Source organism: Mytilus edulis, chromosome 10 (genome assembly GCF_963676685.1).
Source record: "Mytilus edulis chromosome 10, xbMytEdul2.2, whole genome shotgun sequence".
Classification (NCBI taxonomy): domain Eukaryota; kingdom Metazoa; phylum Mollusca; class Bivalvia; order Mytilida; family Mytilidae; genus Mytilus; species Mytilus edulis.
Window position 1 is genome coordinate 4,429,813 of NC_092353.1, and position 23,846 is coordinate 4,453,658.

General features: G+C 30.3%; 1 protein-coding gene across 9 annotated transcripts in view; it reads left to right on the forward strand.

The window, feature by feature from the left end:
* LOC139493180 (single-minded homolog 1-like) overlaps nt 1-23,846 on the forward strand; it is a 64,431-nt gene that overhangs the window by 21,034 nt on the left and 19,551 nt on the right. For all 9 annotated transcript variants that reach the window (XR_011656935.1, XR_011656939.1, XR_011656937.1 and 6 more), the window contains one exon: nt 5,319-5,506. Coding sequence is in view for 2 of the 9 variants with exons in the window: in XM_071281366.1 (XP_071137467.1) it covers nt 5,319-5,506 (188 nt within the window). In the remaining 7 variants the exon portion in view is untranslated. The remainder of the gene's footprint in view (nt 1-5,318; nt 5,507-23,846) is intronic.

A 23,846-nucleotide genomic window follows, 5' to 3' on the forward strand; every position in this document is an offset into this window, starting at 1 on the left:
CTTTATACCAGTATATAAACACGGTATTTAAAATGTGGAAACTCCGTAACAAACACTGAATTATCCGTTTGTATTTTTATTATTGTTCAGTTCACGTTGACATGATGCAAGGCCTTCAGCACAACTGTGTTTTTGTTCACAAAAATTTAATTAAAACAGGTAGATTCACATTAAATAGTTTTGGTTCTGAAGCAAGTTAAACTTTCTTTTCTTCCAGACAGTTTTAAAATAGAAGTAGAGCACATAGATATTGAATCAGATGGTTGGGCTTCCTTTCAACTTACAAATATTCCGTCTACATATTTTTGTTAAGGATATCTACATTGTCATTAATACTAAAGATTTCAAGATATTTGGCAAGGATATCTACATTTATAATATTGAAAAATATCCTCTTGATTCTTTTGATAAATCATTGAAGATTGTGTGTTGAGCTTTATACATCATTGGTTGTGTGGAGGTTGGGTTTTTTCCATTTATTAATTTCCTATTTTTAATACAGAAAGTATATATTCTTTATACAGTTTTGAACATACTTATGTGTTATTGACTTTACAATTTATCATGGTATCAAAGTTCATGCTATTTCTCAACATAAACCCTATCATGGACATTATTTTTATTATTTGATTGAAATAAACTGGTAAACACCATGTAATTTTAACGTTTCAGTTTCAAAACAAATTCAACAGTAAATTTAAAGGCAGAGAAAAATGTCAGTGAGTTTTATAACTGTTATTTCCTTGTCAGATAATTGGACCTTTTACTTTTCACTATTAATCTGCACAAATCATTTCAATGTTGCTCATTTGTACTTTTTCAAGGGTACATTAAGGAGGGACTCGAATCAGTTTTTAATTTTTATTGTTTCTAAAATAACCTAAAATTAATTGATCTGTAAAATCCCTGTATTTACAGACAAATTCAACACTTTGGCTGTCAAGAAAATCCTTTTGTTTTAACACTATGATGAATTTGGAAATGAAACCAATGTTTCCCCTCATTTGTTCCCCTCCGTAAGAAGTACCTCTGTCAACATTTATCACATTTAAATGTGCAGTTTCTGATAGTAAAAAGAGAATTTATTCCAAAGTTTGAATGTTTATTGCTCTATACATTTAAGGCTTGTGAGTGATGTAAAACTTTGATTACTGGTTTTACCAAAGTTTTCTATTGTTCAATGTTTATATAAAGAATTGGAAGTTTCACTTTTTTGTTCCATTTATGGTAACTGAACTTTGTAGCAAGTAATTGCAGGGGGGGATTGTGATATGTTGACCTAGGAGCATGCCATAAATTTATCTGATTGAGGAAAATTCTTTGGATGAATAGTCATTCAAGGAGCAGGATGAGGAACAGCCATCCTTGTACTGGTCCTTTTATGTATAGCTATTGGGACTGACTCTCAATATTTTTTTCATTTCTTGACTTTTTTTCATTTAAAACATATGGATGGTCAATATTCAGAATGGACACATTTCAAAGTGTATTAAAGAATTTTAGTGCAATGCTATGCACATCAATATAATTCCTTCAAAATACATTTCAGATTTTATCATTTAACTTCTTGCCTTTTTTACCCAAAATGTCAAAGTGACAACTGTTTTGGTTGATAAAATATTAATGCCACCCTATGACATTGTTATATATACAAATATTGCACAGATTGTAATATTTAGTATAAAGTTTCGTGTTGTGCGTGCCGTGTAAGGACTGTTCACTGGTAATGTGTTGGTTGACACATAAAATACCATACAGATAAGGTTAATCTATTTCTCTTAATTTGATTAGAAATGAACAACATTGTATTATATCTATTTTCACTCCGAACGTTTTACTGTCTTGTAATCAAATCAACTAAAATGAAATGTATTTTTATGTTCGGTAAAACATTTGTGTATTTGTGTCGTTCGATTGATGTAGAATGAAATAGCGGTATGGTGTTACTCTGATGCATGATTTACCCCTGATTGTTTGAGCATGATATTACCAAATTGGCATCCAATTCGACATTAATGCTGGAAAATTCAATTACTCTGCTGACATCGGCTTGTTGTCTATTGGTGATAAAAAGCAATATTTGATCATTTGGCAACAGTTACATGGCCCGGGGCAATTTGACGGGTCTCAGATGAAATTACAACCTTCTGGGTTTTCATTTAACAAGATATTAATGATATTTTAAATTAGACTTTGATGGCTTGAAGTTTGATGTGGTTTTGTGGCGGGAACTATAGTTCTACGCGAGGGAGAAATGATAAGACAATGTTATGGATGTTATTTTCTGTGCATTCTAGAATTATCAATCTAATTATTGTTACTTTAATGGGAACATACTCCATTAATCAATTTCATTGGAGAATATTCTAAAAACTTTTTAATTCCCTGAATTTAATTTGGACTGTGATAAATTTTGATTTGTCAAAGACTAGATGCTGCATTGACCAAACCTATTGTCCTTGTTCTTATTTCTCTTTGTAGTAAAACATTATTCAAAAGAAGAAATCAGAATATGTTTAATTTGAAGCAATAAAATCCATTTATTTTCTCTTATTAATTTTGTATTGAAACAAATGTGCACTGCTGTATATCTCATTTTCAATAATTTGTTTTAAGTTTCTGCCAATTTTCCATCATATAAAATACTATTGTAATTTTACTTTAAACTCCAAAAAAAGGAAGATTTAACAAACTTATTAAAGATGAGGTGTCAAAAGTTAAAAAGCCAGCTGACATCCTGAGAAAGATATCTGAATGCCTGTGGCTTATGAATATTGGGATACTTCTTTAAAAATCTACACAAATCATCATTGTATAGGAATACAAAGTACCCAAATTTTCTCATCGGTAGATATTCGTCTGCCAGATAATTTACAAGACTAAACAAATATTGTACTAACGGTCTGAAGATGAGATGAATATCCAGGACAAAAAATCAAGAATAATGTTCCTCCGGGGTATACTTAGTAATCCTATATTTAACATCATCTTATACATTGAGATTCATAGAAATTTATAAGATTTTTTAATTTCAAACATCTAGTTAACAGATGTGTAGAAGATATGGTCTCCAGAGTGTTTTGAAGTGGCCCCAAAATCCAAGTCAATTGAGAGAGAAACAGAATAATGAGGGGTTAATTTGTTGTGAGACATTTGTTATTATCCTAGAATAATGATAGCTGATCCCCTCGGACCTCCGTCATTGTATGCTAGTCAAACAATTGTGACTGAAGCCTAATTGTTCGTATAATGAGGTTGCATGATGGTATTTTTGAGAAGTGTATCAGCCTCACAATGAGATTATCAAATATTGTGAAATGTGCATTGAGCTTGTCAATCAAACTAGCGGGGTTTATGGTACATCCTGCTGTGTTGGTGGTTGGTCATCTCATTATTAAATGCCAGGATTAATTTCCGATTGAATTAATAGTTATCTCACTTTTAAAATCTGTCAATTTTCCATATTTTTGGTCAAATATTAAATATATAAAGTGGTATTTTTGTGAGTATGATAATTGAAAAACTCAAAAATTTGAATATAATTTTAATTTAGTCATAAGGCCAATTAAAATTAATTGATAGATTTTCATCCCCGCCCGCCCCTCTGAAAACGTACCGCCCCGATTTTTTTTATTTTGAAAAATTTACGATTTCCGGATTTGTTCATCTCCGTTTCCGGTAACCGTCAAAAATTTTGTTTCCTTTCAGACTTCCTGTTTCAATTTTCGGTTTTCGTGTTACTTCGAGTAATTAAAAAAGATTCTGCAGCTCTACGATGACAAAATCGTCTACCGAGAATAGAGATTTATTTCAAGAAGGGCATGAAATAATCGGGTTACAAGTTATACGCTGTGTCCAAGATGGCAAATCGCGGTGTGATACAAATTTCTGTGATTAAGAAAACCGTGGATTTTTTTTTTTTATAAAATGACTTTGTGGCAGGAATTGTGGACTATGAATTATACCCAAAGAGCTCGAATCGTGGAACACATTCGTACAAAACCATAACTGTATAATTAAAATGACGCAAGCACGAACTTGTGAGATTTATGACAGACAATTGAGTTCAAAAAGTCGGCAAACATACACTTAGATTTACCCATGGCTTTTTTTTAATGACAAACAGCACAAACACCTTCATGTTTTACATATTAATCATAAAAGCACCAACCCTTTCGTTTTCAAAACAGTTTAATTTTATTCTGAACTCGTAATTCTTTAGTTGCATATTTGTTTCATTTTATGGAAACAAAAAAATGGTCGCTTAAAAAGACACTAAATTTGGTGAAGTCTTACTGAGGGGAGCATTCTTCTTTTATGTTTTTGCTGTTAAGGCTTCTAAAGCAACTATTACATGTAGAACAGTGGTTGCCAATTAGAGATTTTTATTCATGTTAAGATTTGAAATATTATGTACTATTCCTTATATGTTTATACATAATATAAACTTATTATTACTCTTGCATATTGGAAGAACACGTCACAAGAGGGTTTCATAAGAAATAAAAAATAAAAAATAAAATCCTCCCACCCGCCCCATTTTTTTCAAAAATTCGGATGAAAATCCACAAATTAATTTTAGTTGGCCTAATATAATAATATTTAAATATTTTATAGGAAGACTTTTAGAAATTAACAAAGAAAGACAAAGGAAATACTGTAATGTTTAGCTTTTCTTTTATCTTTTATTAAAACTATAGGAAGAATTTTTAAGTATCTGAAAGAAATGTTAAATTGATTTAAATAGAGAGCAGCCCTTGATAAAAACAGTTAGATTTGAATGGCACTTGATAAAAACCAGTTACAATTGAATGGCGTTTGACATCTTTACCAGTTGGTTAAGTGACTTGTCAGCTATTACAAGAGTTCTCTTTTGTAATGATTACAACAAATATTTACAGAGTACTTCAGTTTGGAGAGCTCTTCAATGTGAAGTCATTTATGGTCATATTGTGTAAAAATGTGTGAACATGTGGACCATTTATTACATGCTTAATTTGATTTTAATGCTCTCTTTCTCCATGTTGTCTAAACGAAACCATTATTTAATATTTACTGTATAATTTAGAAAATTTAATACACCAAACAAATCCTTTGATCACTGGAAGAATTAGGTTAATTAAGACCATGAGCAACTTTATTCAGGGGACCTCTTGATCTTTTGGACCACCGCTGACAAAACTATTCACTTTTTCTCGCTCTTTTACACAATTTTAAGTTTATCTTTAGTCAGTTCATAGAAATATTCATTTTGTTTTATATTGGAAATATCTGTATTTTGTCTTATATTATTAATATATTTGTTTTGTTTATTGCAGTGTAAAAGCACCATCCAAGGACCCTCCTAAAAGTAACCCAAGTAAACGACATAGAGAGAGACTTAATTCTGAACTAGATCATTTAGCTAGCTTGTTACCATTTGAACAAAGTGTCATATCGAAATTAGATAAACTGTCTATATTAAGACTTGCTGTCAGCTTTCTCAGGACTAAAGCTTATTTTCAAGGTAAGATATCACATTATTAATTGTACACATTTGAGCTGCCCTTCATTTACAAAGAAGGCTTAAGCTACTTGTACATTAAGCAACTTAGCCAGAGTTTATTTTTACATGTTAGACAAACGGACAAGATGATTTATGAGTGGTGGTTGCCACTTTAATGTTATATGATTAGGTTATGAAGAATGCATAAAGTATTGTTGCTCATATTATTCATGGATGTAAATGTTCTATCCTGGTTCATATATTGCAAGTAATAATATTTTTGTTGGGAAAATACAGGAATAAAATATTTTCTTAAAAAAAAAAGATTGCTGCTATGAAATTTTTTCTGTCAATTTTTGCAGCAGGTTTTGCCCACATTTGACCTTTTCTATGTTGTATGTATGCTATTCAACCATTGAGAGACTGACACTGTCTGTGGTCACTGATATTCACTGAATTATATTTTATAAATTATGTCATAATTGCATAAAAACACTTTGTAAACCAGAACAAATGGACTTCTTCAATGTTACCCAAAACTGGACATTTTCAACCCAGATTTCAATAGACAGGTAAAAAGTTTGAAATGAGTTATTTCCCCTTAGCCTGGTCAAAGATACAAGTTTGTACTTTTCTTCGCATTCATATAAAACATTAACCGTCAATAAATCAAAATGTCAGCAATGTTATTAGGAGATGACCACACAAATAAGCTTGGTATTATCATATGGCCATGCTAAATTGATGACAATATTGCCTGACCATTTCACATTCAACAGACAAATTCAATACCACAAAACACGCAATTAATCATATCATTTTAACTGCAAAACTCTGTCAACGGAGATCAGGGGTAAATTAATAAGAATTGACACCTTTCATAACAGTTTTCCACAATGTTTCTTGGTCTGCAGTCATTTGTTCTTAAAAATATATCGCCAAAAAAATGTATCTAAAGAAAATATAAGTTACTAAAAAATTAATTGATTGCTAAAAAAATAAGTCAAACTTTTCTTAATCAAACTTGATCAATCCCCTATACCAAAAAATCAGGCATTGATTTTGGTTGTGTATCAAATTCTTCTTCCTGTAGTCCCAGAAGCCCTTCAAAAAGTCAAACTTTTTATAATCAAAGCTGTTCACCATCCCATTCAAAGAAATCAGGCACTGATGGTGATTGTGTATCTGTTTACATGAATTGTGTAATTACAGAAAATTACGCTCAAATAATCATGTTTTTTTTCTAATAAAAATATAATTGTTAATGTAGTTTTGATTAAGCCATTATTTCAGGTATGTTGACAGATTGTGAAGTCTTGGGGAACCCAGAAAACCAGACTCTGTCAGATCAAATTAAAACATATTAAATTGTCTCCCCCAGGCCAATCAACATATCCTCATATCTCATTTACTACACGTAAAAAATCTAAGTAATCAAATCCAAGTTTGGTTTTAAATATTTGATGAAGGTAGAAGAATTTGGACATCTGTTTGAGTTGTTGGTGAAATTATGGTCCAGTAACCCACAATTACCTTTCTGGGCCCAGGTGAATTAAAGTGATCAATAAACAATAGTAGTTTACTCCATTCTCCTACCATCTGTAGGTCTACCTGGTTGGTAGAGGGTCTGGATTATTATATTTGGGGAGGGGGACTATTTTTGGAAGGGCAAAAAAATACAATAATTTCAAACCGTGGTCATTTTATTGTGCAATGTAAAGGTATATACAGAATCCAACATAAACTTCTCTCTTATATCAGAAATATTAAACTTAAATACATAGTAAACAAACAAAATCAAATACACAACAGATTTTTACTTTCATACCAGAAAATTTATACCTTAAGTATTTGAGCATCATGTATTTTTCTCATTGTCATATTTTAGAATTCATTAATGCAGTTTAGGACAAAGTTGTTGCACCACTAATAATTAAATCATACAATTTTTAAACAAGTAATAAATAGTAATTAATTCCTCTAGAGCCTCATATAATTTTTTGCCTGTGTTAATTAGTATTATTAGAAATTTTCTGCTACTAGAAATTGAACATTGAAGTTCATTCAAGGGAGGTAATTGACTCATGCAAATTACTAAAAATGTAAATTGATTTGATTAATCTCATAAAAATCTGGAATTTTGACTATTTGTTATTAAAATGATACAGATTTGGCTGAAGAGAAGGAATTTAATGATGTTTTGTGATTTTTATCTTCAAAAGGGATAATCAAATATGAAGCTGTTATTGAAATAAAACTTGGTGAAAATATTGATATATCTGGCTTATCAACAAGATCAGATGAGTGTTAAACTAATACCATAAAGAAATTTTGTTCTGATCACATAGATTAAACATAATATGCAATAATTGGTTTATATTTAGTGGAAAATAATATCTGCAGATCTGCAAAGTAGCTCTCTAGTCTCAAGTGCTGCAGGTATTGTTTTCACCCTGGAGAGAAAACAATATCTGCAGTTTTTTGTTTCTTAAATTATTTTTCAAAGTGCAAATGTGCATAACAGAAAAATGTGAATGCCATCTGTAGAAAATTATAGGAATAAAAAAAGTGGCTATTTTAGTTTCAATCTGTTTTACTTAATAGGTTTAGGAAAACAATGCAAGAATTAGACTCTAGAACAAAACAGACATAAGTAATTGTTTCCTTGTCCCACCTCGTTTTACCTTGAAATGAAAGCCAATAAGCTGACCCTGTAATAAGAAAGAACTTTGTATATTAAAACTATTGTTGCCCTCCCTAATGGTCAATAATTAATGATATTACCTCATTCACTATGTAACAATATAGAGCCATTATCACCTTGTTATTAATAGTTCAGTCTTAATTGATGTTCAATATTCTTATTCTACATATCCGGGTGCTATTGTACAACACTTTATGGCGATTGTAGTCAATGTTAAAGTTTGTGATACCGGGCTGTTTATTATAGAGCTTTATTATATATATATATCTGTATCTCTTGGTTTATGTTGAGGGTATCTGTGTGTCTTACGGTAATTTAGGGATTTTTACTTTGGAACAGTTTCAATCATTGCAAAAATTGATGTCTGTTCGTAGTCAATTAAGGTGCCAGTGCTATGTTTTATCACTGCAGAATTTTATAGTTTTTTGAAAATTTCTACCCCATAGCAATCACAAAAAAATGTGTGTGTTCCTTCACCATATTAAAATTTCATTAAAAAACTGATCTCAAAGAAGGTATACATTTGATACATATACCTTTTCTGATTCCAATTAATGGCTGATCTATAGACACAGAATTATATTTCAACTTAGAGTACAAATTGTATTTTATTTGTCCAATCAATACCCAGACAATAGAAACAATTATTTACATAAATACAATTCATTTAATAACGATTTAATCTGAGGCTCATCACAGGCCAGTGACTATTGCTTTATTTACAATTATACATTGATTTGGGTGTTGTAAGAGTTGGATCGTTGACAGTTCAAATAGTACTTCATAGCATTTCCGCAGGAGACACAATTCATTGAAAGAATAAATTTAAGATAATGATAAAAGAAAATTAAAATCATTATTGTATCATGAGTTTTTAATTGCAATTATGTTTGACAAATCAAGTTTGTAATATGTAATATTTCACGTTGATTGTTAGAGCTCGTTTTTAAGGTTAATCAGATTGTTTTTGAGATAGCGATCGTAGTTGTTACTTTATTGAAAAGAAAAACATATTTGTAAGTGATAGGGTACAGTTTGAGAAGGGAAAGGAAGCTAAAAGAAAGAGTTTTTCTTTTTGTAAATATTTTTGTAGATTGTTGATAAATCACCAGGTGTTGCATAGCTTAGCCATGACTTGATTTTTCAACATTTTTGTCGATTATTTAATTACAACCTTTATTTGAAATTTTCTACAAAAGGCCGTAATAATATTCATTGATAAGAACTTTAAAACTTTATATTTTAAACTTAATCGTATACATTGTTGTAAGATAACAGAAATTTGAAAATTAGTACTTGTAGATGTATGTAACCTATTTGTTTGAGTTAAAAAAAAATCTCATTAGCAAACAAACCACATGTTCTTATTTCTCTATTACATTTATTAGTTTGGTCACATGCATTTGTTAAGAAAAATAAAATATGTATGATTTTATTCTTGGAAAAATGTTTCAAGAAGAGTTTCATACAATTAACAATTTGATTCCAGTAGACATTTTATAAATTGCTTTCCCTTGGACAATGCCAGTATTACAAGTCAACTGTAAGAATTATATTCAAGCATTTCATGTGCTTTCATGCATTGTCAGTTTCTCCTTGACCTTTGACTTCTTGATATCTTCCACCTTCTTTTTTATTCATTTTCTTCCCAGTGAATTTCAATTTACATATTCTTGAAAACAGTATTGGTGTGATGGTTTTGAATTTTGGATGTGCTTGGACTGTAAATCATCGGTTATTGAAAGAAAAAAGTAATTGTACTCATTAAAAGTGATACTTTATGAAATATTTAGAATGTATGCATAAGTGATATTGTCAATAAGATGTCTCTATTATCATTTGTTTAAAACAAATAATTAAAGACTTTAAAGTTAATGAAGTTTAATGCGTTCAGATTAATATTTTTAGACGATTTCTGTGTTTATCAGGTAGTGAAATGTTTTGTCATTATTACCTGATTGTCTGACAGGTACCTATTCAATAGAAACCTTTCTCTGTGTCTATTTATCACTCGGCTTGACACCAATTTGTATAAAATCTACACATTAATTTTCACAGGTAAAGTAATGACAATAAAAGGTTTTATTACCCATAATTCTACAAGTTCTGCTAATTATTACGACTCTTATGTGATTCAAAAGAGGAGGAAATTGTACAAAATATTTCTCCGTAAGCATCCGGAGTGTGTCATATCCCGTAGATTTCTTAAAAGACGTCATTATTCAAATATGGCAGCGAACATTGCAAGTGGTATAAAATTACAGTGAATGTAAGAATTAATTGAGTGTATTAACTTGCACAAGACATTAAAAAGTTTTAGAAAACAACCATTCCATCTTCTTGTGCCATTCAGTTAGTGAACAACTGTTAATTATTTCCTATTAGATACAGAGCAAGCGGCTGGTCGGCCATTATTAGGGTGTATTCATACACTGGACAAGATGTGGGATCATAATGTACTGATTATTATTTATATCGTAGCTGGAAAGACATCTCATTTCCTCACGGAAGTAAACATCGTAGTTATATTTAAAAGCAACATTGTCTTTCTGTGATCGTCGTATAGTCGAGATGTTTCATTGTCATTTTCTGAGGCCAGAATGGGTTAAAAGATTTTAGAATTTTGTAAATTGATGAAGCATATGATTGTGCTGATAAAGAGATAAAGAGATTCAGATCAGAATAAATAAAATAAATTGATGGCTACCTAACATCCACTTGGTATAAATTGATGGACTTGGTATTTGTTATCTTACGAAAGATTTACTTGTATCTCTTAAAATCATAATAAATTGTGTTTTTTTGGTTTTGATATGTTGTTGGGTTGCTATCTAAAGGACATACATCTACCTCAAGTTCTGTAGATTCTATGACTGTTAAACCTGCAACCCAAATTACAAAATATATTAGCAGCCACCTTAACAGGACATTTCTCTTCTTTGACAAGTGATTGGGTTCAAATGGAAAAACCATGACGGAAGAAAAAAGAAACAATATCAAAAATGATTTTTTGAGTCAATAAAACTTGTGGATTTGCAAAAACTGTTATAAAAAAAATGTCTGCAAAGAAGTTAATTTAGTATATATGTACAAAGAATATGTAAAGATTGGTTCAATAATTTCCTTAACATTGTAATACTAGAAACTAGTTTCATATGACTGTAAACTGGCGACACTGTGATGTTAGTCTCACAGGGATACATTACGTACTACAAAAAATAAATAAGATACAAGAAGTTGTGGTCAGTTGGACAACGACTAAATAAGATTACCAATATTAGATATCTAGGAGGTCAAAATGCATGTTATTTATTCGTTTGTATAATGACTACAAAACGTTCACTGTCATCGTACCAGTTGTTTGTCTAATGTACTACAAAATGTTCTTTGTTGTTGACCTGAAAATAGTATGTAAACTTGTAATATTGATCTATATAACAATATTGTTGTAGATTTCAAGTTTAGATTTCGCTTTAATTGCTAAAAAAATGTCAAACAAATTTTTGATATCATATCATATCTTATTGTATGTCATAATTACACTCAATATATTGATATGATAATATAACTACCAGATGAGGAGTATTGTGTTTCCGTGTCTACCCTATATAAGACTAACAAACAATGAAACTGAAACACACAAATAAACAAAACAGCCAAACTAAAAGTACTTCTATTGTTTTCTGTGTTTTTAAGTGAACAAAATATATTTTACATTTAAATTTGTAAAAAAAGTATTTTTGTGGTATGCGTTTCTTTGTTTATTACATCTGATAAATATGCGGGATGATTGTTATATAGACTGGGTGTGAGCTAGAGGTCCATGTGGGTCATAGTAGATTCTTATCTGGTTTGTTTATTGTTAGGGATAGTGGTAATTTAACTAAAAACGTGTAATTTATAAAACTATTAGGTTTGAAATATGACAAAGTTTTGTCTCTTTTGACAATGATGTTATGCCGTCAAATATAAATGATGTGTCAGTCTCTAGTCTATGATGAAGTCAGACTGGTTGGCTTGTTCGATTCAGACTGCATGGCTAGGATTTTTCTCATTGTCAACTGGTAATGTTTTTCATAGATTTTTTGCACTATTTTTCCATTGAGAAAGTAAAATAATACAACAGAAGATATGGTACAAAAAATGTATCTTTAAAATACTTGTGAGGCTTAAAATACAATATTGTTTGTTTCCTCAATCCAGACCGACCCTGCAAAAACAGTCCTACTCATAACATTTTATTGTCAAAACTATTAAAGTCAAATATTATTTTATTCATTTTCAATTTAAGGCTTGCCAGATCGACCAATATTGTTCCAGCTTTTTGGAGAGAAAAAATGATCTCCCTACATGCCTACCCACACCTGGCTTGGCAGGGTCAGGATTGGGGAAACAAACAATTTATTTATTTAGGCCTTACTAGGTAACTTTTTGCTATATTTCTGATGACAAGGAATCCCAGTATACCTCTATCAATATTTGGATACATTAACTTAGCAATTAGAATAGAGTTAAGTCCATATAACAGTCCAAATAAAAATAGCTTCTTCAGCACCTACTTCAGTTGTTGGTTGTAAGGTGATCTTGCAATTAACTGTTTGAGAGTGACTAAAGACAACTTCTTTTAAGGTCTAGGGACAGGCACACATTAACATGTGACAGAGTTACAATAGATTTTATTTTCAGATTTGAACCCTGTTCTCTCTGCCTAGATTTCAAACCCTCTGTGAAGGGATTTTTTTACGTAGATAGTGTATTTATGATTTGGAAGGACTTCCTTCATTATCATCTTTGTCCTTCTACTTTCTGATTTTCTGAATTGATCGAAGGAATAGCCACAGAAATAATAGATTTTCCCTGTCTTTAGTATAGAATAATTCTCTCATGCAGCAAAGAATTTATTACTGTCTCAAATTATTTCTTGTTTCTTTTTCTGCTATTGATTGATTTCTTTGAAATAAGCCCAATAAAAAATATTATAAATGACAGAAAAAAGAAAATATTTGCATATGTTTCATGTCTAACTGCCGATGCATAATTTGTAAAGAAATTTCTTGCAGATTCTATGGTTAAACTTATTTTTTTATTAAATCTGTCTTTATCCAAGATGAAAGACTTAAATCAGTCAGGGAAATTAACCCCGTAAACAAATCTTGAATTTAACCATACTTTTGTCATCATTCATTCCTTAGTTAGATTAAAAACAGGTAGATCCTGAGTCAATTTACCTGAATAATCGTAATCGGATTGTTGCATTTAAATGTCGCCTTAAAAATCAGACGAACCATAATGTTTGAATGTAGAAGAAATTAAACATGTGTCGGTACAATGCGATTACACTAAATTACCATTTCTCTCTGAAAAGAAAGGATATTTTCTCTTATTGGTAAAAAAGGAATTAATTAGTGATATACATTGCTTGATTAACAAAATATTCATTGGAGCGAGCCATAAACAGATGTTGATTTTTATTTAATATAATTGATACAATGTGTTTATTAATATGATAATTTCACCCTGATTGACCCTAATAAATATGTTCTTATAATTCTCAATAAATAATTGTCCTAATTGTCATGATTGAACTTTATTCCATGCAGTGTTTGAAGGTATTACAATGGGATGTAACAATATTATATAGACAAATAAACAAATTTAATCATATAAAAAAAGGTTTTATTACAAACTGAAGAATATAAACTTGAAAAAATATAATTAGCCGAAATTTAGTTTTCAACATACATACCTATGTTTACTTCCATTTGTAATCTGTGAGTTCCCAAGCATTTTTCTTACATGCTTATGTAGATAATAAAATGTCTATTTTTGGGTATATAAATAAAGTATGATACATGAAAACAACAGTACAAGAAAGCAAACCAATTTTGAAATGAATTTTGGAAGAAATTACTAATAGGAAAATCCCCTCAGTTCAAAACATATTATGAAATTTCAGGGAGAACGCATTGAAAGTGATGTGATGGCTTACTATTATTAGTATAGTTTTCAGATAAATTTCCTCAAAAATAAAATGCACCTGTTGTTAAGGTTTCCTTACCAACCCTTATTTTTACCTTATACCTGGAAAATATACTGTTTGAATTGCTGTTTTTAAAGAATCTTTAGGTTTTTTAAATATTCTAAGAAAGTAAAATAGATAAATTTAATTAAATTATTTTATAAATTCAGCTAGCATCTTAACTCTTATTTACGGACAAATATAAATTTTGTTTCAATTTAACCTCAAGGATTGTTGAATGACATTTGCCTTTTAGATATAACTGTAAACCTTAAGCCACAAGTATTTCCAAAATCAGAATTGAGTTTCATACTTGACTTTTGAATCTCTACAATGGCGGAGGACAACATGATTTTATTTATGATTTTATTTACAACAAAGCTGATTCATTTATAAGTTGTATAAATGAAGATATTGTTCATCCTAGCTCTATACTGACAGTCATTTCATATACTGTCAGAACATGATGGATTTAATTATCACTTAGTTTTTCTCCAAATGATGGTCGGCACCATCGAGACAACGAAGGACTGTGTTTATTCCATTAACGACATTGATGATATTATGCAATATAAAATTTGCCAGACAATAATTACGGGTTCTTTTACAGTATTGATATGCAATTAAAAATTTGTAGGGATGGAAAGTCAGTTTGGTTTATTAAACCCAACTCTTGGCCGAGAAAAATGTTTGAGTTCCATTAAAGGTATAACATTACAATCATCTTTAGCCTGTAATTTCTGTATTGTTTCAAAACTTTAACTGAAAATATAACCTTTGACTTAAAATAATTGTTGAGTTGGGTTTTACAGATGTAAATTGAATTTTCATATAGTGACTATTTTTCCTATTTTTATTTACATAAACATTTTTTGATTGTATAAGAATCCATTACTAAAAGATGTGCATACTTTAGAATAAGAAAGACACATCATAAATTGAAATATCAATTTTTTTTTCCGATCTTGAAAACATTTAATATAAAAATTCCTTTTTTTTCTCTGTTTAGCATTAATATTTCATATTTATTTGCTTGATCGAGTGCTTGATAAGATCATATGGTTTTAATACCGTCTCTAACAAAAGAGACTATCGAACCCCCATTGTGAAAGTTAACATTGACATAAAGAAGGTGACAAGGTTGATGATATGGCGTCACGCCTTATTGAATGGGATGACATCTTTATTCACTCCCCTCTACTGTGTGGATTATCAACCATTCAGTGAAATACAAACTTATTGAGAGCTATTTAATATATTCTATAATTTCTTGTTTATTGTATGAAATAATGTCATCAAAATCGTAGTTATTGTTCGTAAAGGATAGTAAAGCTTAATGCTATGTTATAAAGTATGATCATTAAATTTCAATAGAGCTAACTTCCTATTTTCCTTAAGCTAAAATATACTGCAAATAATTTTTACTCTCATTGTTACACTTAAAATTGATGAAATTTATTCCAATTTATTACAGAATTTTTATTTTATTGCAATTGTGCACAATTTTTACAAATTCTAGCATAATTATATATTGGTGATAAAAGTATTATGTTAACGTTAAATTGGAAAACATTTTTTATACACAAAATGTTTAGGAAATCCTACAGATTGGTCCAAAAGTTATAACCTAAAAAAAGAAAAGAAGTCTAAATATTATACACGACTTCTATCAATGGAATTATATTTTGACCCCCAATACTCTACAAGTTACTGCAGACAAACATTACGTTACAATGTGTTTTTAATACTTTAGAGTTATGTATAATTTATAATTAAATGTTTGTCACATGCAAACCAGTCATTTTTGTCATTGAATACCGATTCTGTACGTATTTATAACTCGACCATAGACATCGTTACTATAACATATAACAGTTTAGTGATCTGTATATAAAAACTAAATGTATCGTGACGGCTCTACGGAAATATCAGATGATCAGTCAAATTCTTTTTAAGCGCCTATTTCAGGAAACTTAGAAAGACAATTCCTCTCACCAACAAATTGGTCCTGCACGCGATACGGTGAACGGTTTGTATTTGTTATGTCTGTATGGTATAACGGCTATAAACAATGATCTTGTCAACAAAACATGGCTGCTTCCACGACACATTGCATGCAGCATGCAAGGAGATAGTCGGTTTAACAATCGGACCGTGATTTTACAACCTAGCAGCTATTACATTTAACTAGACATCAATGGTAATTAATTGTACACTAATTACTGACAAATTTATTTACACCTGTGCTTCTTGTGGATCTAAAATAGACAAATTAACTTTATTTATTTGTAAAATATTTATAGAATTCAAAAGTTACTAAGATGTGTTTCTAATTTTTCTAATTTGATTTTTAACTGTGGATTGGGGGGAAAGTTAACCATATATGTAAATGAGTAAACACAGAAGAAATGAGAATATACTTTGAAAATAGTAATACAGCTTCACTTTCTAGAAAGATGTTTTAACATCTGGACCTTGTTTCATCTCATTGCCCTTACAAGGTAATGCAGCAAAAGTTGATTAAGAATTTGCCGTAATTAATGTAGTTGTTATTTCATATTAAATTGGGTATGTCTGATTGAACAAGATGATTATATGACCTCTGGGGAAAGTGAAACCTGACTGAAATCTATCTTTGAACTGTCAATCATACAACATTCTCTTATTGTAATTAATAATTGATCTGTAATTAGGAGAAATGGACACCCTACCTTGTTACATTGGTAGAAATAACAGTAATCAGGTAAAAAAGGAATTTTCATCAAAGTTTGATTACAATAGAACCATATTGTATGGTTACGATTGCTTTGGTGCAACAGTTTGACATTAAAAGTAATTAAATTAAAAATGAAACACTAATCATAATAAAGATGACGTAATGAACTATGGTTAAAGTTTGACAGCTCCTTACAAATACTTCATGAAAATAACAATTAAAACTACGAGACTGCCTTATCCAGTTCTATTGTAATTGGTCATTTCTATTTTCATTATGTTAAAACTGAAATGTAAAAACTTTTTAAAAAATTGGTCTAAGATAGAGTTTTGAGCAGAATACATATAAAGACTACTGCCAATTCAGAAGTTATTGCATGCATTTATTATTGCAATATAATCATTTTGGACAAAACTGCGATTTTGATTTTTGCGATAGTGAGAATAATCCTGTTTAATTCATTTTAAAATTTTCAAAATGCGAGTTTAAATTATTGTGATTATAACCCAGCTGTCTCATTTTTCGTAATAATAAAAACATTGCAATAATATCTAAATTTACAGTATTGAGATAGGCCAGCTCAAGATATGATTTGAATTAAACTGACCCCTTTGCTACTACATATTTATGGTTTTAATAACAAAGTTCAGTTTAGATTATAAAGAATCCCTGAGAATTCTTTTTCATATATGGGAAGTTCAAAAATTTGAGCAATGACATGAACAATTTTATACATTCATTTCATATATAATAACGTCTTGCAATGACTGCTGACTACTCTTAAGTGTGTGGAAAAAATTTAGAATTATCTTTCATTATAAATTTACCTTATTGATTATTATTTTTACGAAGAAATAAAATTGTATTCAGATGAAAAGAAAATGAGGCTTATTATTGCCAGAGTCATGTCCATGTAAAATGAAATTTATTTTGTCATTTACCAAGAGAAACACACCTGACCAACATATGACGTGAAACGTGTCCTAGATTTATGTGCACACGTCCTGAGTCAGGTGCAGACATAGGCCGGTATTAAAAGAATATCAGAAGTTATTAACCAATAGATCAAGATTGTAATCATTTACACCTGAAAGGATCCAGGTAGCCAAAGTCTCGTTAGATGGAATGTCCCAAAGGTCTAATGTCATCTCTAATCTTATCTGAATTGATGAGAGAGACTTAATTACAGTACTTTCAACATGTTAGGATCAGAAGGAGTATTAACCATTTCACATTTATTAGAGAAAGTCTTCTTATACTAATCATAGTCACCTGTATTATAAAACAAAAGGTTATGACTGATGATTAGCAATATTATAACCCAAGTTAAATAGCTATATGTCCTAAATCTCTAACATATTGTTAAAGATACTTAGGACAAAGAACAGCAATAAAATGAATATTTTCCCATGTATAACATGGGCTTGTTTCACTTGTACAAAGAGCACCTCTGAAATCTATTAAATCTTTTTTTGGTGTTGGATTTAGAGAGAGGGTATCTGCAAATATCTTTTAATATTTATAATGTCTACTTCTGGCAAAATAGAAATACTCTAGTTTATGTCCATTAAAAAATTAAAATAGTGCAATAAGTTGATAGTATAAAGATATTTTATGTAGATAAATTCATAACAGAACAAATATAAAAGTGAACATGTAATGTTTGTATAATTTTTACAATGTTACATAAATGGCCCTTCAATTGTAATTAAAACTTGCTCCATGTCCCGTACGGATTCCAGAGCCTACAATAGCGACAGTCAGGTCTTTAAATCTGACAGTCATCATCTCCCCCAGGTCAAAATTATTGACAGAAATAAAATCAACTTTCCAATTAATTACATGATAATTATAACATAGTCCCTTGTCAACTACGATTTTCTTTAGAACAAAGTTCCATTTCATTCGGCTTTGCAGGTAAAATCTCAGCTGTTTCAAATCTACAGTTATTAAATATTTTTCTAGGATTTTATTGGAAAATTGTCAAAAGGCAACTATTTTGTATCAATCAAAGTGATGGGGATATTTTTTCATCTGATTATTTTTATGATTTTCATCAGTGATATTTTGCTACATAAAGTTTTCTTTGATCAAAAGTTCAAGTAATTATTTTACAATTAAGGTGAAATTCAATGAAACTAATAATTTTTCTAAAAGGCCCATTTTTTTCCTTTTGTAGTTTTCTACAATTTATTTTTTACCATTTTATAATTACTTTGTGTGTTTTAATTTGTGAATGAAGTGCCATCGATAACTAACTTGTAACAAGTAATGAATTCTGAACGGAATCAAACTTATCAATGTCAGTAAAAGGGAAAGAAACATATTTTGTCTTAATAGCATTCGTCACCATAGACTTACGGTCACATTAAATAATAGCTTGCATTGATCGGCAAGGGTGACAACCGTGAATTACCTAATCATTAACACAGAGGTCGAGTGACAACGTGTACTGACAGCCTTATTACAAGCACTCGATGGACTCCGACAAATGCCATCTATTTCAACATCCTACGCTATTAAATGTTTCAAGGTTTTCAAGTCGTCTCAGAAAAATGCTACTTTTCTATCAATTTGATGGAGTGCTTAGTTTTTTTCCTGTGGTTTTTGGTGCAAAACTTTCTTTAAGATTAAGTATCCAGTAACCAAACATAATTTAATGGGTTTGTTTTGAAATTAAAAGATGAGGACTACAACAAAAATTAGGATGAACTCCACTTTAGTATAATTGACTATTTGCCGAACAATTAGCTAAAGCATGTACATGGTTTGCTTGTAAAGTTTAAATTGTCAAAAAAAGACAAGTTCACAAATTTATTCAAACAGTTATTTAATAAGAACATTTTTTTTGGAAAGATCTTTTGTGTCCTGATATAATTTATAAAGCCTCACACGAAAATGCTGGAAATACATATCTTATCTTTTGTAACCTTTAACTGATCTGTCCACTTCTAAAATTTGTGTCTTTCTTTTCATCAGAATAGAATTTTTACATTGCTTATGAATCATATGTCAGAAATAGGACGATTGTAGCCAGCCAGTATCTCTACCCTATAAATTAGAACTTTTGTATGAATTTTCCGCTGAATTGACTAACGGCAATAAAAATGAAAAAGCCATACATTATAGGTGATTGTTTACATTAAATGTACCCTGTATACAGAATGTCAAATCTAAACAGGTATTGAACTAGCCATTTGTTAAAACCAAATAATCATAATATCACTTACATCTGGTTTTCATCAAATTATTTTGTTGATAAACCGATTATAAACTTGTTTAATAAATATTTATTTTACCAGTAAGGTAAAAAATATTTATTTTAAATGCTAAAATGCTAAGCAAGCAAAATAAATGACAGCATGAAGAACCAACTAAATGAACTCAGTGTAAAGGTTATCTGGCCTGATAATGTGACAGTGTAGGTACCAAATAATAATTGTCAACAGAGCTATCAGCAAACAATGGATAATGGAGTGTCTAGTTCTGTCTTGATTGAGGCATATTGAAAAAGTATGTGTTCAACCCTGCTATTCAACCTCTTCATTATTTCACTCCATGTTTTCTGTAATCAATCCTGGTAACATGGAATGAGTGAAAAGTCACATTTCTTTGTAGAGTTTTAGATAAGGCCTTCTGCTTACCCTTCAATCACACATTTTCATTTCCTCAAAGGATTTACCAGCCAGTCTAATGTCCACATGGTGAAAAGATGATGTATCAGTCAAAAGATGGTGGATAGTTTTTCTGATGGTTTCTTTCCTTTTGCCAGCAAAAAACATTTTTTCCTCACCTTTTTATATCTTTTTATTGATAGATGTAATTTTTATGTAACTGTGGTTCCAATACAATTTATATGCAAATTTGTGTTCACACAAAACCTGAAAATATAATCACCTTCAACAATTAATGTTTTAATTACCAACACAAACGTGTGATGGATTTCACCTCCTTCAGGAATTCTTCCTGTCTGGATGGGGAGTCGAAGGAGACATTTTTAAAAACCTGTCCACATTTTTAGTCATTGAGGATGATTTATAGTTTTATTACAGCTGTTACAATACTCAAAGGAGTTTTATTTTACTCTGCTTGAAAATAAAGAGACAGCAAAAGAAAGTTTACACAACACTTTAGGAAAATTTAAACTTTTAAAGAAGGCACCTTATGTTATTTATATAACAGTGAGAGGAGAGTTGTCTTGTCTCAGAAGAAATAAATAAGATAATTTGTGCCATGTCCTGTCAATTCTATTTGCAAGGAGGCTATATAACTCTAGCATCTCTTTCATAGAAGCCTTAGAGAAGGCAGTATAATTAAAGAAGGAAACTAACACATGAATTGTATGTGTCATAAAGGCTAGTCTGCTTAGAACTCTGATACTGTATTCAAGCTGTGCTTACAAGGACATGAAAACACTCCATTCAGTACCCTTGTTTTAAAGACCTTTCAGAAGTCTCTGGTTTCACCATATTGATACACACCTTCAAAATTTGTAGGCAGGAATTTCATTGGCTGATGTAATAATTACCAGAAAAGAAAGTAGAAAGGGTGTTTTTAGAACCTTGTAAGGGAAGCTTGGACACATGATGTGTAATTATTTTGAGTTTGCATAAATTTTTTTCTTTGATTTATCTTCTACAGAAATGCAAAAAATTATAGCTAAATCTATCTCTGATATCATGCAAAACTTTCCAATAAAACCTAATTTGTAATTCAAAAGAAAATATATTTGTATACAAATTGTTTATTAGACTTGAACATGATGTATAATTTGTTAATCATGTTAACATGATGTATAATTTGTTAATCTGATTAAGTTGTAACTGCAGTGTATAATCTTTTGATGTGTTTAATTATTTCATAAGTCAACATTTCTACTGGGAAATTTATTTACAATGGAAAACATTTATGACAAATATTGGTTATATAGAATTGCTTGTATGGTATTTACACAACTCTCAAGTAGCATAGGGTAGCTATTTTCATGGGCGACTGGTCAAGCATGTCCACAACAGAGATTGTTAATTACTGTGTCAATAAAAACCATATTAGTGTTACCTTTGGTAGGCCATGTATATGTCTTAATTATGCTAGGAGAACATGTCACTACAGTACCATACATGGCCAATTTGATCAATGTGATTTGTATTTGTTTTTCTCCATCATAGTTCTTCTATTTAGTTTTATATCATCAATCAAAATTCTATGACAATTTGAAGATAAAATCAGACTTTTACATAAGTTCGCTCTCATCTCAAGTCATGGTTGACTGAGCAGAATATATTGGCTTGTAATTTACAAATTACAAGGAATTAAAATCAGCTTTGAAGTGACAGAATATAATGTAATTAAAAACCAACATGCTTGTACTTTTAATGCTAACTCGTATCTTAGTGGAAAGTCAAACGCACCTTGCTTGATTTAAAGCACTTTTCTAGATAAACCATCACAATGACAGCATCAGAGAGTCTGAGAATTGTTTTAAGAGAAAGGGACCTTTAAAAACAAAAGAAACAGAATAGTTGAACAGTCTACTGCATATTTCTCAAAGTCTACTGAAATTTGGAAATATGTCTTAATATCATTCATTCATGTTGTATGGTGACCTCTTTATATTTATTTTTGGTGTATTAATGTTGTTGGATTGCTGTATCATTTCAGTCATTTCTTATCAACGTGTTTAACAGCTTATAATAGTTGTTCACATTCACATCTTGAATTGCTACTGATATATGTCCTTGATGAACAACGAAAAAGAAATTGTTTTAAGCTTCCCTACTCTAGGTTGTAAAACTAAAAGGTCTTGCATTGTCTAATTATAAGGTATGAAGCATCCTTTACTTTGAAATACTAATTTAACCATGTTTTACTTGTAATGTTGGGCCATTGTCAACCATCATTGCAACTACCGGATGATAATTCCACTGTCGTACATAAATGGAGCGGAAATTTAGTTTTGATTTATAGTTTTAATTACCTTTCAAAACAAATCAATCATCGGGTAAAATTTCATGGCAATTTTTAAAGTGGTTGACATCCATACTTTCTTAGACAATGTCTTAATGCCATTTATACAACACTGTTCATATACAAAGGGGTTCAATACAGGGGAAACTTGTAGATTATACAACACTGTTCATATACAAAGGGGTTCAATACAGGGGAAACTTGTAGATTATACAATACTCTTCATATACAAAGGGGTTTAATACAGGGGAAACTTGTAGATTGATTGACTAATGGCTCTTAAATTCAATTTTTGGGGTACAATTCTGAATACATAACAAAATATTTAGATTGAGTAAAGGGTTGTTTGTAGACTGAGTCAATGCTCTGGGGTCAAATTTGTAAGCTGATGCCTTCAATACATAAAAAAATCACCATATTTGACAAGATTTACTACTGTTATAGTGGAAACTCAAGGAGGTTCTGAAGAGGGTAAATTGACTCAATGTCCAACATGTAAAATCGTCAGCATGCAATTGCTTCTAAGCATTTATCAAAATATTAATTAAAACAAAAATGACCTGTATATGTATATGACATTAAAAAAGAATTTACATTTTAAAAATTTCTTATGAACCAACCTTTGCAGTAGTATAAAGTTTCTTTAAAATTTAAAAACCCAATAGCTTCAAGTTCCTTAATAATGAATTTGAAGACATTTTTAAAATGGTATAAAAAATCAGAAACTTTCATTTCGCTTTGTTTCAACACTGATCTCTTAAATTTTGCTGTTTTGTATTGATGAAAGTTATTTGACAAATGAAACATAGATGTCATACTGAAATTTTCCTTCAGCTGTTTTCTGCTTTTTGGTCTGGTTGTTGTCTCTTTGACATATTCCCCATTTCCATTCTCAACTGTATTCTGAAATAGTGTATGCTTCAGATACAGATTGTTTAAGACGCAATTCTTTTAA